We start from the raw sequence: 16,154 nt of genomic DNA, 5'->3' as shown, positions 1-16,154 counted from the left end.
GTTAGCTTGAACGAAGCCAACTATCATTTCTGCCTCAATTACTTTCATTTTGCACATAATGAATCAACTTACTTGTGTATTGATAGGAAGTAAATTTTTATTACAAAATCGTTGAAGCATAAGCTTATTTGTGCAAAACTTAGTCTCAATTGAGAATTCTAGTGTGTATGTAAGACCATATTGATCTATTTCTATGTGATACTGAGAACTAGTTAGAACATTCACATGTCATATTTATTGTCAAAATTTTTTTGAGGCGGACCATCCTGATGGCAAATGCTACCTCCACCACTGCATACTTCCTCTATTCCCAAATATTTGTCTTTCTAGAGATTTCAACAAGTGACTACATACGAAGCAAAATGAATGAATCTACACTCTAAAATATGTCTACATACGGATGTATGTTGTAGTCCATTTGAAATGTATAAAAAGACCTACATTTAGGAACGGAGGGAGTACAAGTTTATGATATCAAGATTTGAATTTAAACTTGTTTAACGCATGTCCAAATTTGATGTTGCTTTAAAGATTTAAATGTCATGAATAAAAATCTGCAAACGGATTGTATTTACAGATGAGGAAGCGGACTATATGCCAGTTGCTTTAAAGATAGTTACTCGAATTGTCCACAGCTACTCATATTTACAGGACTCTCGATAAAAAAGAATGCACAGTTCGTAGTGCCATGTGAACGAGAAATAAGCTAGGCCATGCACAGTTCTAAAAAAAGCATTCATGCTCATACCAGTGGTAAATCTCGGTGACAACGAAAGCTGCACGGAAAGAAGAGCGGGAGCTGCTGCACCATCTGGAAGAGGAGATGGTATCTTGGGGTGCGTGATGTGTGCTGAGCACCGGGAGACACGGCCGGCCGGATGCGCCAAAGCGGGGCCGACACGACCATGCCCACCGCCAAATCGCCCCAAGCGGCACCCTGCCCTCCCCGAGTCTCCACAATCAAAGATTACGTCCATATCATTTTCAGAAAAAAGAAGAAGATTACGCCCATCCGAGTCGCTCCCGTCCCCTCCTGTTTCTTCTCTGAAGATTTAACGGAACTCCGCGTTGCACCACAGATCGCTAGAAGTTACGTAGATCCAAAACCCCGAGCCAAAGGGATAGCGCTTCTGGACTTGGACTCCGGCCAGAAGAAAAGGCAGCGTGGGAACGGCGTTTTCAGATAAGCGACGACCGTGACGAGGGCACTGGCCCGGCTTGGTCGTGGTCGTCCACGTTAAGCTACCCCGTGGCCGGACCTGCTGCCGCGTGGCAGCGCGGAAACCCCGAGGTTTGGACGGTGGGCGGCGGAGCGGGAGCCTTGGCCGCGGCGTGGGGGCGGTGGTGCGCCGTGGGCGGCTGACGGGGACGGAGGCGGGCGGTGGATCGTGGGGAGGTGGTCGCGGTCGCGCAGAGTTTTTCTGGTGCGCGCGTGCGAACGCGGCTGCGGCAGCGGCAGCAGGCAAGGGCGGACGGTAGAGAGTTTGTGGCCGCTGGCCCATGCTGGCTCGTTCTTGCTGTACTGGGCTAAAGCCCGCACTAAATTTACTGTGGGCTAAGCCCGGAGGCAAACTGAAAGCAAGTTTGGGATTTCGTCGGATCTTTCGTAACATCACCTTGTCAATGGCAGCCCAGAGCTTTCGGACAGAGACTCTTTTAACGATGTTTTCTGTCAGAGTTCGGCTTGCCAGTATCTGAATTGGTTGTGTACGTATTCGCAAAAAAGAGAGTGAAACATGTGTTTTTTTACGGAACACTCGTTGTAGCTCGTTGGATTACCTCGCACAACTACAACTTTGGATGTCACCTGCTCTGAATTCAGGACGAACCAGTGAAGCGCTTTCCAAAGTGTGTGTGTACAGATCAAATGTCCAGGGGGAGTGATGGCAACCTTCGGCGTTCAAGAATCAACGCACGCGATCCTTCCCCGAAAATAAAATAGAATAAAAGACTGACCGTAAGACACATAATCCTGAGCAGCTCGCGCCATCTCGTGATGTTGTTCACATTTGTTTATCCAGTACTTCATCCGTCCTATAATATAAGATGTTTTTACAAGCTAGCATATAGCTTGTAAAAATGTCTTATATTGTGGGACGGAGGGAGCACTTAGTAAGCCATTGAGATTGAGAGGACACTTCATTTTCCAAACCTTCGGCCACACAGGAGCTATATAAAGAGAGAGCCAGATGGGCCAGCCCATTGGGGGTGGGGGGGATTTCATGGGAAGCTTCTAGGACCTATTTTAGTGTTCCCACAAAAAAAGCTTTTTCGTGTGTGTTTTCTATGTTGGGTTTCATTGGTTTGCGATATTCAGTTTTCTATGATTCTGGATTTTATTTTCATTTTTCTATGTTTTTTGTCGGTTTCCTTCAGTTTTCACGTTTTTACTTTTTTTTTCTTTTCCGAATACATGTCGATTTTATTAATACATGTCATACATTTTGCATCTACACGCAACACCTTTTTGGTACACATCGGCCATTTTTCAAATACACGATTAGCATTTCTTTAAATAAATATTTGAAACAGTTACTTTGAATAAATGATAATTCATTTTAAATGCACATTTAACATTTTTTGTGCTATATTAGGCAACTTTTTTACTATGTGATGAAATTTTCTAAAATGTGATTAACATTTTTTTCAAATGTAGTCTTGGAACGCCATGAACATATTTATTATAATGTGCGGACATTTTCTAAATGTCATGTACATTTTTTGGGATGGTACAGTTTTTTGTAAACTTCTGCGAACATTTCTAAAATTATATTAAGTTTTCTAAAAAATGTAAAGAACATTTCTTTAAATTCATGAAAAAAAATTTAATCGTACAAAATAATTTTGGAAATTACACAAATAATTTTTTACATTGTGGAAGTACCTTTTTTTAAATGTCACATATTTTTATTAAACACGTGCACATTTTATAAATGTCATATCTTTTTTAATGCTATCAACATTTTCAAAAAAATTATGCTAACATTATTTCTACATTATATGACCATTTTTAAATGTGCGATGACCACTTTTAAAAACTACTCCCTCCGTCCCATAATATAAGAGCATTTTTTACACCGGTGTATTGTCAAAAGTGCTCTTATATTATGGGACAGATGGAGCATAATTTTACAATATCCATATTTCTCGAAAATACAAACAAAATAAAAAAATGAATGAACCGACTAACTTTCGTAGGACCAAAAGGCCGGCCCATTAGCACGTCACACAGAGACGAGGGGACGCTTGCCCACGCTGCAAGCGCTATGGACGCGGCCCGTCTGCCAAGTTGAAAATGCACGACCCTGTTTGAGATTCTTTGGCCGGGCTAATTTTTTGGTGTAATTACCGTTCAACCAAAATTAAGTTTAATTGCCGATGCTTCCGGGAGCGCTTACAGTATGCTCGTTGCGTCAAAAAACTATATTTATGCACAGGGCATCGTCGAGTGGGCTGGTCCATCAGCGAGCCACTATCGCACACCCCTCTACTATAGTGAGCAGTGTTGTTCATGCCGTAACCTTTCTTTCTTTATCTTTCATTTTTCCAGTTGATTTCTATATTAAAAAGCAAACATTTTTTGAGAAAACATCAACACTATTTCAACTAAGAACATCTTGAAATTATGAAAAATTTAAATCCAAACATTTTCGTATAACACAAATGACTTTAACAACAGTGATCATTTTTTGGAGAACAAAAATAAAATAAAAACACATTTTGTAAAGAAAATGTGTCTTTTGACCATTTTTTTGGAAATTTAAATTTCGTATTTTAAATTGTTAAAGTGAGCCATTTTAAAAAATGTGATTATTTTCGATTTTTTATTCTTCCTAATTATGATCATTTTCTAAATAACTTGCAAATTTTGAAAATATCTCCCTTTTATGAATTGTCATATTTTTTCAGTTTTTTCCCAAATTTTGAAAAAAATTAAATGATATATTATCCTTGAGCCCATCGCGCCATGTCCTGGAAATTTATACAATAATTTATCCAGTACTTCGGCCTTAATTACGCTTCATTTTCCTGCCCTTCAACGCGGGCGCTATATAATACAGTAAAATGGGATGGTTTTGCGTGTAGCTTCTGTTACCGGGTATTGTGTGTTTTTTTTTCATTTTATCTATATTCTTTGGTGGTTTTCATCTGTTGTCATTTTTAGTTTTCCATATTTTTTTATTGATCTTATCATTTTTTTGGCTTCCCTTTTTGACAGTTTTCTCCAATTTTGGGGTTTATCTATTTCCTATTCTTTTCCACTTCTTCACTTATCGACTTTTTAATAAACGCTGTACATTTTTCATCAACACTTGTACAAGTTTTAATACACGTTGAACATGTTTTAAATAAATGATTAACTTTTTTCGAAAACATTTTTGGGGAACTTTTTTTGAACAATTTTAAACATTTTCAAATACACTTTGAAATTTTTTTGAAATGTATAAAACATTTTCTTAATATTAACGAACATTTTTATGGCATATAGTAATTGTTTTGGAAAAATTTAATGAACATATTTATTATAATGCATGAACAATTTGATTAAATGTCACGAACATTTTTACGAATTGTATGATTTTTTATACATTACATGATATTATTTTACACTGTATAGACATTTTTTACGAATGTCACAATTTTTTTGCTTAGAACATGTCAACATTTTGTAAATGTCACACCCATTTTTTAAATTGATAGTTTTTTGAAAATTTAAGCCAACATTTCATTAAGTTGTATAAATATTTTTGAAAAATGTGAAAAAAATTCCTTGAAATGTTTGAAAATTTTCGAATGGTTTGATTTTTTTAAAAATAAGCAAACATTTTTACATTGTCTCCAATTTTGTTAGAGATATCACAGAATTTATTTGAAAAACGTCACAAACATATTCTAAAAGCTATAGGAACATTATTTTTGCACTACATTTGAAAATTAAAGTAAATAAAATTATAAATGCGTATAATTTTTTTTACACAAACAAAATTTAAAAGGAAGAAATGAAAATAAAAGAATAACAAAACTGAAAGAATATACTAACGTTCGTAGCAAGTAATGGGTCGGCTCAGTTGTGCGTTGTGTAGAGGCGAGGGGACGGTTGCTCTTGCTATGGGCGAGCTATAAGGCCTGTTCTGAATCTCTCCAGCTTCTGACTCCACAAAATTGGAATGTGAAGCTGGCCCGAACGCCTGAGCTCCGAGAAGCTACACGAAGCTTAGCCCAAACACATTGTAAAAACGCGAGCTCCCAAAGCCCAGCACCGCGAAAACCAGAATCAAGAGTTGTGCGATATTACAACTACACTGCCACCGCTAAGGAAACCGTTTGAAGCCACACGTGAAGAAACCCCGAACCGGTACGCTACCCCTCCCCCATCGACATCTCTCCATCTCGCTCGAGTGCTCGACCTAACCCTCCTGCTGCCCCCGATGCCACGACTGGTTCCACCCAGCCAGCGGCTGACGCCCCCCTACATCTCCAAATCCATCCATTCGAAGACCATTCTCGGTGACTCCCGTCCAGAATGACACCTCAATGCAGCATCCCCATCGGCGCCCGAGCATCATCCCCACCGGCACCCAACGCAACTGCAATAGACATCTCCCCGATGGCATTGACACCAGCGCTCATCTCGACACCGTTGGTAGCCATGGTGCTGCTTCTGTAGATGCCCATGGCAGACTGAACTGGGTTGCCTCCAGCCGGCCCAGAGTGGCGCCCAACAGGCTACCGGCCTCCTAGCTGGGCTGCAGCATTGCAAGAAGCTAAGACTGCTTCCGATCATTTTGCAATCGCCAGGTGAAGCCAGAAGCTGGCTAGAAAAGTTGAATCTATGCAATTGATGGAGTTGGGAGAGGTTCAGAACAGTCCCATAGATACGCCGCTTCGTCCATGTTCCGGATGCACGACCCATTTTGAGATCCTTGATCGGCCAATTGTTTGGGGTAGTTTCAATTCAACGCAAATTACGCTAAATTGCGGCTACTTCGGGGGATGCACCCTGCGTCAAAACACGGGAGTTTTGAACAGGATCATCGTCGAATGTTTCCGTCCATCAGCGAGCTAGTGTACAGAGCGGTGTTGTACACACTTTAGCCTTTTTTACTTAGTTTGTACTCAGCCAATTTTATATTAAAAACACAATCATTTTTTGAAGGCATGCTAATCTTTGAAATTGGGAACATTTTTAAAATTCCGAGCACATGTTAAAATCCAGTATTTTTTAGAAACAATACTAACACCATCATTTTTTGAAAAAATGTACATTTTTTTGAAAATGTGTTTTTATGGATTTTTGAACTTTCTTGAATTTTTGAACAATTTTTTAAATGTGAATACCTTTTGAAATTGTGACATTTTATTAAAAGCATTGACATTTTTTGAATTTTCTGGGATTTTTAAAATTTCAAAGTTTTGAAAATAAAATAAAATGAAATAGAAAAACCATGAAGAAGAGAACAAAAGATAACTTTTTTTGAGAAACAGAGCAGAAAAGAACTGAAAAGAACAGAGCGGGACCTTCCGAAATGGGTCGGCCCAGGTTCATTAGCTCGCCCAGATCCAAGTTTTAAAATGTTCAAAAAATTCTAGAATTTCTAACATATGTTCATGTTTGTAGAAAATGTTAACGAGAGTTTTAAAAAAATGTTCGTGTATTTTCAAAAATATTGAGAAACTTAAAAAACATTCATGTTTTTGAAAAAAAATCAAAAAATATTCCTTAAAAAAATCCCAAATACGCTGAAAACACTCAATACATTGTTCCTCAAAACGCCTTGTGTGAAACTTGGGCACCTTGAGGATTTTTGGGCTTGGAACATGGAGAACTATGCCGGTTTCTCGGCAATTCAGCTTGTCGGATGTTGATTCATACCAAGAAACATAGAGAAGCACGTCTTGAGGGACAATATGGAAACTCTGATCCAAAGATTGGAGAAAGGGCATGGAGTATAATGTGGCGCCATAAAATAGAATCTAATGTGAAGATTTTTGCGTTGAGATTAGCAAGGCAAAGCCACCCACTGAGGATGTTAGACATCATAGAAACATGGCAGTCACGAGTGTGTGCTCCATATGCTAATGCATGGAGGATTCTTGGAGAGATTCCTTGCTAGAGCGCGGATGGTATGATGCATATGGGTATTAGTGGATGAAGAGCTTCATCAACAAGTGTTCATTTGCTTGAACCAAGAGCTAAGAACCGGCTTGTTGAGATGGAGGAAGCTCTAATCAAACATTAGTATATCAAGTTGATAGTTAACGTTGTGGGCGATTTGGAAGCGTAAGTGCGAGTTTATCCACGAATCAATTTTCCAGAGCCCATTTTGCCACATGCGACATCACTACAAAGTGCAAGAAGTTAAAGAACTTGAAGAAAATAGAGAAGAAGGGCAGCGGAAACAACCGAAGGGGGCTCATGCCAAATGGATTGTGCCACCCCTGGTGATGTCAAATGCAACATTGAAGGTGCTCTGTCTACATAGACTAAATGAAGTGCATCATTTCGACAGCTAATCAGTTCACAACTTGCTCCTTCATCTTCGAGGAACGTGATTCTAATATCGAGGCACATAGGACTTTCTTTAGGACTTTATTTTGGACTTTCTTTTGGATGCCATGTGTGGCTCCTTGACACTGCAGTCCTAAATTATACCATTGTATTTGGACTATGACCAAGAAATAAAGTGTGTTTAGGCTAAAAAAAGTGCTACAAGAAATCTCAGTTTGGGAAGGTTCCTGTCTAATTTTTCTTTCCTTTTTTTTTTTTCAAAAAGTGTTTAGAACTTAAAAAATTCATGTTTAAAAGAATAAGAAAAAATTAAATGATTGGACTTTAAAAAATAATATCCATCTTAAGAAATTTCCATTTTTTTGGAATTACTAAAGTATGTTCATGTTTTTAGAAAATGTCAATGAGATTTCAAATGTCTTTTTGTATATTTTCAAAATCTATTGATTTTTTTAAAATGCTCATGTTTTAAAAAAAACCCAAAAAAGATTCGTTAATAATAAATCCAAAAAACGCTCAAAACCACTCAATACATTGTTCCTCAAAACACCTTGTGTGAAACTTGGGAACCTTGAGGATTTTTGGGCTCGGAATATGGAGAAGTCTGCTGTTTTCCCAGCAATTCGGCTTGTTGGATGTTGATTCGTACCAAGAAATGCAGAGAAGCATGGCTTGAGGGACAATATGGAAACTCGGATCCGAAGATTGAGGAAAAGGCATGGACTATAATGTAGCACCATAAAATACAATCCAAGGTCAAGGTTTTTGCATTGAGATTAGCAAGGCAAAGTCTGTCCACTGAGGATGTTGGACATCATAGAAACATGGCAGTCACGAGTGTGTGCTCCATATGCTAATGCATGGAGGATTCTTGGAGAGATTCCTTGCTTGAGTGCAGATGGTATGATGCATATGGGTATTAGTGGATGAAGAGCTTCACCAACAAGTGTTCATTTTTGCTTGAACCAAGAGCTAAGAACTGGCTTGTTGAGATGGAGGAAGCTCTAATCGAACACTAGTATATCAAGTTGATTGTAACGTTGTGGGCGATCTGGAAGCCTAAGCGTGATTTTATCCACGAATCAATTTTCCACAACTCATTTGCCACATGCGACATCACTACAAAGTGCAAGAAGTTAAAGAGCTTGAAGAAAATAGAGAAGTAGGGCTGCGTAAACAACTGAGGGGGGCTCAGGCCAAATGGATTGTGCCACCCCAGGTGATGTCGAAGGCAACATTGAAGATCTAAAAAAAGGCAACATTGAAGGTGCTCTGTCTACATGGACTAAACGAAGTGCATCTGTTGCCATTTTCAGAGCGGGCGACAGGAGCTTCCTGGGAGCATCAATCCTTGTCGTTAAGGCGGTAGTTGAACCATCATGTGTCGAGGCGGTAGTTGAACCATCATGTGTCGAGGCTATTGCGTGCAGAGATGCTATGTGCTTAAGGGATGGACTTGCATGTAGGGTCGGCGGTGATTGCCTCAGACTGCTTAGCTGTGTTGCATGCAATCGAAGATGGTTCAATGGAAGAACATGTTGTGATTGTAAATGAAGTTAGAAAGATGAAGAATGAAGCTCGTAACACTGTTTTTCGTCATGAGTGCAGAGAGTCCAATATGGATGCTCATAGTATTAGCTAGAAATTTCTAAACTCTGTGATTAATTATTAATATAACTCGGGCGTTTCCCTAAAAAAGGGTGTGGTTAGAACTCAGTCGATTGAGACTTAACCAAGTCTCAGTCAAGAGACACAACATATAAGCAGGAAGAAAGAAAAAATTAAAGAAAATTTTACACGCATCTCCACAGAAGATCTCACGAATATAACATCGACAGAGAACTTTGTTAAAACTCAGCCGAGTCGGCTGAGATTTAGCAATGGGCGTTGTATATGAGCTCCCGTTGTTTGGGACACCATGTTGATATATTAGGATGGGTCTAAGACCCATCTAACAATTTCTGAAAATCTATAAGGGCCCATGTGGGTTTAATTGGCACTAGGAGTGAAAAGTTTAGTCCCATTTCGAAAGTTGGAGAGGAGTTGGACCTCCTTATAAGAGTTTCTCTTCCTCATGCTATGGAGTTTGAGAATAGAAGAGGCCCCGCGCACTCCTCCTCCTATTTTTGCCAGTCAGTAACGGAGAGTTTCTGACAGCTGGGCCGTGATCTGAGACGTCGGATCATCGGCTGTCATGGACTCGGACGTGGGTCGAGCCCACGTTTCTTCACGCGGCTGCGCCTATATAAGTGTGCGGTGCCTCCTAACCCTAGCCGCCACAAACAGATCACATCTGCTCCACGCGCACTGCCCACCGTCATTCCTTTGCTGCTTCTGCGCCGGTGACTCCATCCCGTCTGTCGCGTACACGGTCGACGGGAGAGCAGGTCTCCGAAACCCCACCTCTTCGGCTCCTGTACGGGAGAGTGACGATTAGGTTTTTGGAAAGCGACTACGCGACTGCTCGCCTGTGTTCGTCTACTTTCTCTACGTCAGCGTCATCTTCATCATACCATGTCTCAGTCCGACGCCGACCGTCTCGCCGCCGAGAAGCTCAAGGCCGACAAGAAGGCCGCCGAGGTGCCTGACCTACTAAAGGGTATAACTCGTTTGTCCCGCTCCTATTGTTTTCTGTTTTAGCCATGCTAGCGTTATACGTAGATCTATCTGCAATTAGCGTAGTATGTGCTTATATGATTAAATATCCGTATGTGGTTATTTCTGTCAATGCCATGCTAGTGATTTATTCTTGGATTAAAGAACTTGCCTATTTACTCAACACACTACTACTGACCATAATACTCTGTTTCTGGGACTGGAACACAAATTTTTTCTTTTATTTGAGAAAGCTTGAACACAAGTAGCGTATCAGAGAGAGGGCTCGCGCCAAGAGCGCATCAGAGATGCCATGCGTGTGCTCTAAACAATAGGATTACGATCCCGTAATCCGTTTCGATAGAGTATTACTAAAACATAATAATGTGATATCACGAGCAGCAAGCATTTGGGGATATGCATGCATGTGTAAGGAGATCGTCACGATCACTGTCTAGGTGGCGACACGAGCACGCACAGCACGAGAGCCGCGAGGCACAGAGGCTGCCAGCAGTGGCCTCCTTCAGCCCTTCACGTGGCAGGCCTCAACCCACTGCCGAATGCACCAAACAACGTCTCTGTTCTGCTCCAACCCACTCCCCGGCGCTCGACGACGCAGGAGCAAGCGAAACCGGCCAATCGATCGATCCCGTGTCGTGTCCAGCACCTGCACGGCGCGATCGCGACGATCATGTCGATGGACGTCTGTGGAAGCCAGCGGAAGACGGAGAAGGCAAAACGGTGCCGGGTCTGGACTTTGGACAGCGGCGATGGCAACAAGGCGAGCGCGAGCGGCGGGTGGTGGGACAACTGATGAGAGCGAGGTCCCGCCGCTGCTACCCGGAAGCTTCCCGGAAAGAGGCCTCGTCCTTGTCGTTGGACTCGACTCGACAGGGGTGGAGGAGCTTGTCCCCGACGCATTCACTCCCTGCCCGATCATCGCTTGCATGGGAAGGAAAGCTCCATGATTGTACTACCCATAGCCCGGCCGAGCCACTGTCGCTCCGATCACGGCACTGTTCTCCCGATCGATCAACCGGGCCGATTTTCCATGTGACTGAACCGCGCGCGCCAGCGACGGTTTTGGCACCTCCAGGGTAGACGGATGGTTCAGTGCGGATCGGGATTGACCGGCCGGGCGGCGTGCGATCCGACATGACCCCCACAATAATTCGCCTCGCGCGCCGGTGGATTTCCCTCCCGTCCCGTCCCCGGCCCCGCCCGCATCCCATAATGCGATCCCGGCCATCCCCGTCACCATCCATCCATCACTAATTAAGCTGGCTGTGGACTCTGGTGCGCGCCGCGCGGACACGACGGTTATAAAGGCGCGCGCGAGGTGAGAGAGCCTTGCAAATAAAGCCACCCCCCACCACACACCACGCACCACCGCTCTGCCCCCCGCGCCGATCGATCGATCACCATACGAGACGAGGAGAGGCCCATGGAGGCGCACGCGGCTGTCCCGCTTCCTCAAATGGCCGGCGCCGCCGCGGCTAGGTCCTGCGCCCGTATGAGCAGTGCCCGCGGTTAGGTGCGCGCGTGCTCACGTACGTGCACAGTGGTCGGCGTCTTTACCAACGTTGGTCCATCATGGCCGGGATGCTCCCCGGAGTGGAGTGCGCGCGGCGGCGGCGGATGTGGCAGGGCGGGGGCGCGGGGGCCGACCAGGCGGCCGCGGGCACGAGGCGGCTCTCCTTCTGCCTCTACGCGGCCGGGCACGGCGCCGCGCACGCCGTCGGCACCGGCAGTTCCGGCAGCAAGGTATGCAGGCGGCGAGCTTGATCGGTCGGTCGATCGTCTCGTAGGTTGTTTTGTGTGTGTAATTCAGAGTTTGAGACGGGGTGAACGTTCGCAGCAGAGGAGCGGCGCCATGGACGGGTGGGCGCTGGACAGCAATGCCCGGGAGGCCAAGGAGCGGCTGGACCAGAAGCTCAAGAGCAATGGCACCGGGCCCGACACCGTCATCAAGAGGTGGTTACTCAAGTTGATCGATGCCGATGCGAGATTCGGTTTCTTTTTGTTCTGCTTCACTCGCCAGTGTGATCGACGTGCGAAGCAAAGGGATTAGTTAGACGTCTGATCGGTCGAACACTTCCGCAGGCATCACAGCACGGGGAGCATCAAGGTTAGCAGAGGAAACGGAAGCGGCGGCGGCGGTGGCGGAGGGGGCTCGTCGGCGACGGTGGCGACGGGCGTGCAGCGGGAGGTGTACTCGAAGAAGGGCGTGATGAGGCGGCTGATGAGGTGGAGCCGGCTGCGGTGGGAGGCCGCGGAGCAGGCGGAGTGCGCGGTGTGCCTGGACGAGTTCGCCGCGGGCGACGTCCTGGCGCACCTGCCGTGCGGCCACCGCTTCCACTGGGGCTGCGCGCTGCCCTGGCTCGAGGGCGCCGCCGCCGCCTCGCACTCCTGCCCGTTCTGCCGCGCCGCGGTGGACGCCGGCGCCGGCTCGCACGCCGCCTCCTAGCGACGCCCCGCTGGCCGGGCCATCGGTTCGACGCCCGCGCGCGCGCCACGGCGTCCCACGATGCCGTGACCGGCCGGCCCGCCGCCAGCATATGATGCATGACCTGCCACGGCGAAGAACCACTTGTATTGTAGGATGCGTCGCCGGATCGATGGCAGACACTTGGGAACGCGTACGGAGAGAAGACGGCCGTGAAAGAAATCCTGGCCGGCGCCGAGTTGCATGGTTTTGGGCGCGTCCGTGCACGGTCCGGTTCTGCCATTTCAGTTCTTTTCCGGCGAGCGGTGGCCGATGAGGTTGTTTTGGCGGGCATGTACATGCAACGGTTGTCGGTTGGCAATGTCAGTCCGATGTGTCACACCATCCTTTGGTCAAGAGTAAAAACTGTAGATTAAGAGCTTAGTTATAGCAAGGGTGGGACTTTGTAAGAGGCGCGATCATGCTTTCGCCAAGCGTGCATCAGCATCAGCTGTTGAAGCTGAAGAAGGCGTGGCTGCCGCTGAAGCTGACGAAACTGAAGAAGTCGTGGCTACTACTGAACCTGACGAAACCGAAGAAGGCGTGGTTGCTGCTGAACCGGACGAAACTGAAGAAGAGGAAGGGTGCTCTACTCCGAATGGCGAGAGCCAAACGGAAGGAGGGCAAGCTGCTGGGCCCCGGAGGTCAGACAGACCCCTTGCGTCGTCGCACAAGTATGCTGGGAAAGAACGGGTCACGTCATAAGGAGGGACCTACATGCAAGCGAGAGTATAATTGGTCCCTGCTATATACAGAGCTCCCCGTTGAGTGTTTTTGGGCATTGGGTGGATCGTCGAACTGTAGAACTCTTGAAACGGGCTCACGCCTCGCTTTATATGTAAAGCAAACATCACAGTGCACGGCCCCGCTTTATCTGTAAAGCAAACATCACAGTACACGGCCAAACGATCGTGGAACTGTAGAGGCCTGAAAGGGGCAAACCACTCTCTTCCCTCTCTTTAATTCCTCCTTTCTTGTAATTCCGAATCTGAGATGTTGAGATGAACCGAGCAAGTAGATCCCTTGATTCCCGTGATGGTGTAGCACGTTTGTAACAAGGATCCACTCCGAAATACAAAACTTTGTGGACTTCGTCACTCTTGGGGGCAGTTCTTTTTCGTAATCTTCCATCAGCAAACTTCTCACCGTAGGCTTAGGATTTTCGTTCCCCAAAATGACTTAAACTCTTCCGCCCACACAAACAACAGTGTAAGGAGCCACAAGAGCTAAACGACAGAGAAAAAAGTTTTAAATGGCAAGAGGTATTGAATGTTTTATTTTGCTTATTCATGTAGTTTCTTCAATCTACATAATCAAGGCACGTAACAGTCTGACCCACACTTTCCTCGAGTATTTTAAAAGCAAATATATTTTTGAACAGAGGAAGAGTAGCAATTCCTTCTCAAAACATGGGCATGAGATTTGTCATACTTTGATGAGGTGGCCATTTAAAACTTTCTAAGGTACCTCCTACTCATTTAGTACTCCCTATGTCCCATAATATAAGACGCCTTTGCAAGCTAAACCATATCTTACAAATTGTCTTATACTGTGGAACAGAGGGAGTATCTCCCTATTTTTTTTTTTTGCGTGGTTTTTTTCTTCTGCGTGGAGTATCTCCCTATATAAAGTTGTCTTGTCATAACCACCACCATTCACCCATGTGTTAGCTTCCACCTATTTTGCTTTGTGTCCATCAACTATATTTATGTCATGCATCATCGTTTGTCATGGAGAAAACTCGAATAACCATCCCTTCCTCACCACCCACCGATCATCCATATGTCAGTCTTCACCTCTCTGCTTTATGCTCATCAATTGTATTTATGCCATGTGTTATTGTTTCTTAAAGGAAGAAGCCTCAAATAAGATAGAGACACTAAGGGCCCGTTCGGAAGCTCGCTGGCTTCCAAAGCTAGCCAGCTTTTGCAGGGAGCCAGCGTAGCCAGCTTCCCACGGGAGCCAGGTGCGTTCGGCGGCAGAGGAGAGGAGTTGTGCGAGACGCTGTGGTCGGGCTCACCAGGCTGGTCTTTCAGTGAAGAGGAAAACGTTTCGACCAGTACTTCGGGGTGGCGTTGGGATGTAATTTTGAGGAACTTCTACTTCTGCCTTTACTGAAGCTGGTCTTCCGTTGCTCCACAAAATTGCAATGCAGGATACTTTTCTCCACGGAGTTGGCTTCTTGGAGCAGGAGTGTTCGGCTGGCTTCTCGCAGGGATTTTAGGAAGCTGGCTCGTGGAGCACTTCCGAACGGGCCCTAAGGTGAGCCTCGAGAAAAAACCATTGTTTATAAAACTTTGAGCGAAAACTTTCTAGACGTATTGTATTGTCTCTTAATAGTTGTTCGATACTCCCTCTATAACTTAATGTGAGATGTTTTTAACAATATGATAGTGTCAAAAAAACGTCTTATATTATGTTACAGAGAGAGTAATACGCCCTTTGTTTCTTTTTAGTCTGCATATAAGATTTGGTCAAAGTCAAATTTTACAAAGTTTGACCAACTTTGTAGGAAAAAATATGAACATCTACAATACTAAAGCTATATGGTATGAAAATTAATTTCATGATGCATATAACAATATTGATTTCATACTGTGAATCTTGATTTCTTTTCTATAAACTTAGTCAAAGTTAATAAAGTTTGATTTTGATGAAATCTTATATGCAGACTAAAAAGAAACGGAGGGAGTATATAGACCATTGCGTTCTTGGTCTTGGACCTATTATTTTTCACTAATTGGCCTCAACTATATTTCATACCACCCCCGTCTTCAATGTTTTTTTCTCACTTGTTGTCGACACACTCTTCACCACCTCTCCGACCTGTGTGAAATCTTCTTAAAAAATAACAAAATACCCTTGCAAATATTTACTAGTGTGACAACACCTAGAAGCGTGACACCAACGGGCAATGGTATTTACATCTGAAAAAAAAGGCAATGGTATTTCTTTTCTGGCTTTGCCATGCCTCTCCCGTCAAACATTGACGATTTGTCGGAGTCAACTCTCCCGCCAGGTGAACCAGGAACACTTACTCGAACTGAGGGCATCTTCAAAGCTGGCCTGCAAATGGCTCTGGTATATGTCCGTTTTTATGTCCGGGCATGGCCCACAGACATGATGCGGGAGAGAGACATCCAACGCTTTTCACAAATTAATCCTTATTTGTTCGGTTGGGAGGAGAGAGAGAGGAGAGGTGACCATGCATGTGTGAAGACAGAAAATAAAGGAGGACCACGTGGTGGCTTTTTGTTGGTCAAGTGGATGTTCAGACAAGGTATAGCTCCCCACGTTTGTCTCCGATTTGCAGGAAAACGAACGTTCAAACTACTTCACGGACTGATGGGGTCCTCATTGAATAACAAAAATTGACACAAACGGTCCAAACATCCAAACATATACCCGAACTTTGAGGGTTTTGTTTGAAAATGGCCCGAAACCCTAAACCCGACTTGACAACGACATACATGCGAGGCGAGGAAACTATATTGAGCTCAGACCATTTCGTCTTGTTCCACAGCACAAATCACCTGGAAGGACAAGTCACCTCTTAGTTAAAAA

At 44.5% G+C, this 16,154-nt stretch overlaps 1 protein-coding gene across 2 annotated transcripts; it reads left to right on the top strand.

Moving 5' to 3' along the window:
* The first annotated feature begins 11,447 nt into the window (after window positions 1-11,447).
* Window positions 11,448-13,687, top strand: LOC123165795 (E3 ubiquitin-protein ligase Iruka). 2 transcript variants are annotated; one of them, XM_044583528.1, is made up of 3 exons: window positions 11,448-11,869; window positions 11,967-12,079; window positions 12,209-13,687. In XM_044583528.1, exons 1-3 carry the CDS (start codon window positions 11,699-11,701, stop codon window positions 12,570-12,572), a joined length of 648 nt encoding a protein of 215 aa, XP_044439463.1. In that variant the 5' UTR covers window positions 11,448-11,698; the 3' UTR covers window positions 12,573-13,687. The 2 variants fall into 2 exon arrangements, with proteins under 2 accessions (XP_044439463.1, XP_044439462.1); XM_044583527.1 differs by having other exon boundaries at window positions 11,449-11,869; window positions 11,964-12,079.
* Window positions 13,688-16,154: the final 2,467 nt, after the last annotated feature.

The sequence above is a fragment of the Triticum aestivum genome, chromosome 7D (assembly GCF_018294505.1).
Source record: "Triticum aestivum cultivar Chinese Spring chromosome 7D, IWGSC CS RefSeq v2.1, whole genome shotgun sequence".
In the NCBI taxonomy this organism is placed as follows: domain Eukaryota; kingdom Viridiplantae; phylum Streptophyta; class Magnoliopsida; order Poales; family Poaceae; genus Triticum; species Triticum aestivum.
Note: the sequence above shows the minus strand (reverse complement) of the source record. Positions and strands in the feature narration are given on the sequence as shown.

What these genes read in the sequence shown, in the direction of transcription:
- LOC123165795 (XM_044583527.1), top strand. Translation starts at nt 11,699, where the DNA reads ATGGCCGGGATGCTCCCCGGAGTGGAGTGCGCGCGGCGGCGGCGGATG. An exon ending in CCGGCAGTTCCGGCAGCAAG is followed by an intron (nt 11,870 to 11,963) that starts GTATGCAGGCGG and finishes GAACGTTCGCAG; the next exon opens with CAGAGGAGCGGCGCCATGGA. An exon ending in CCCGACACCGTCATCAAGAG is followed by an intron (nt 12,080 to 12,208) that starts GTGGTTACTCAA and finishes ACACTTCCGCAG; the next exon opens with GCATCACAGCACGGGGAGCA.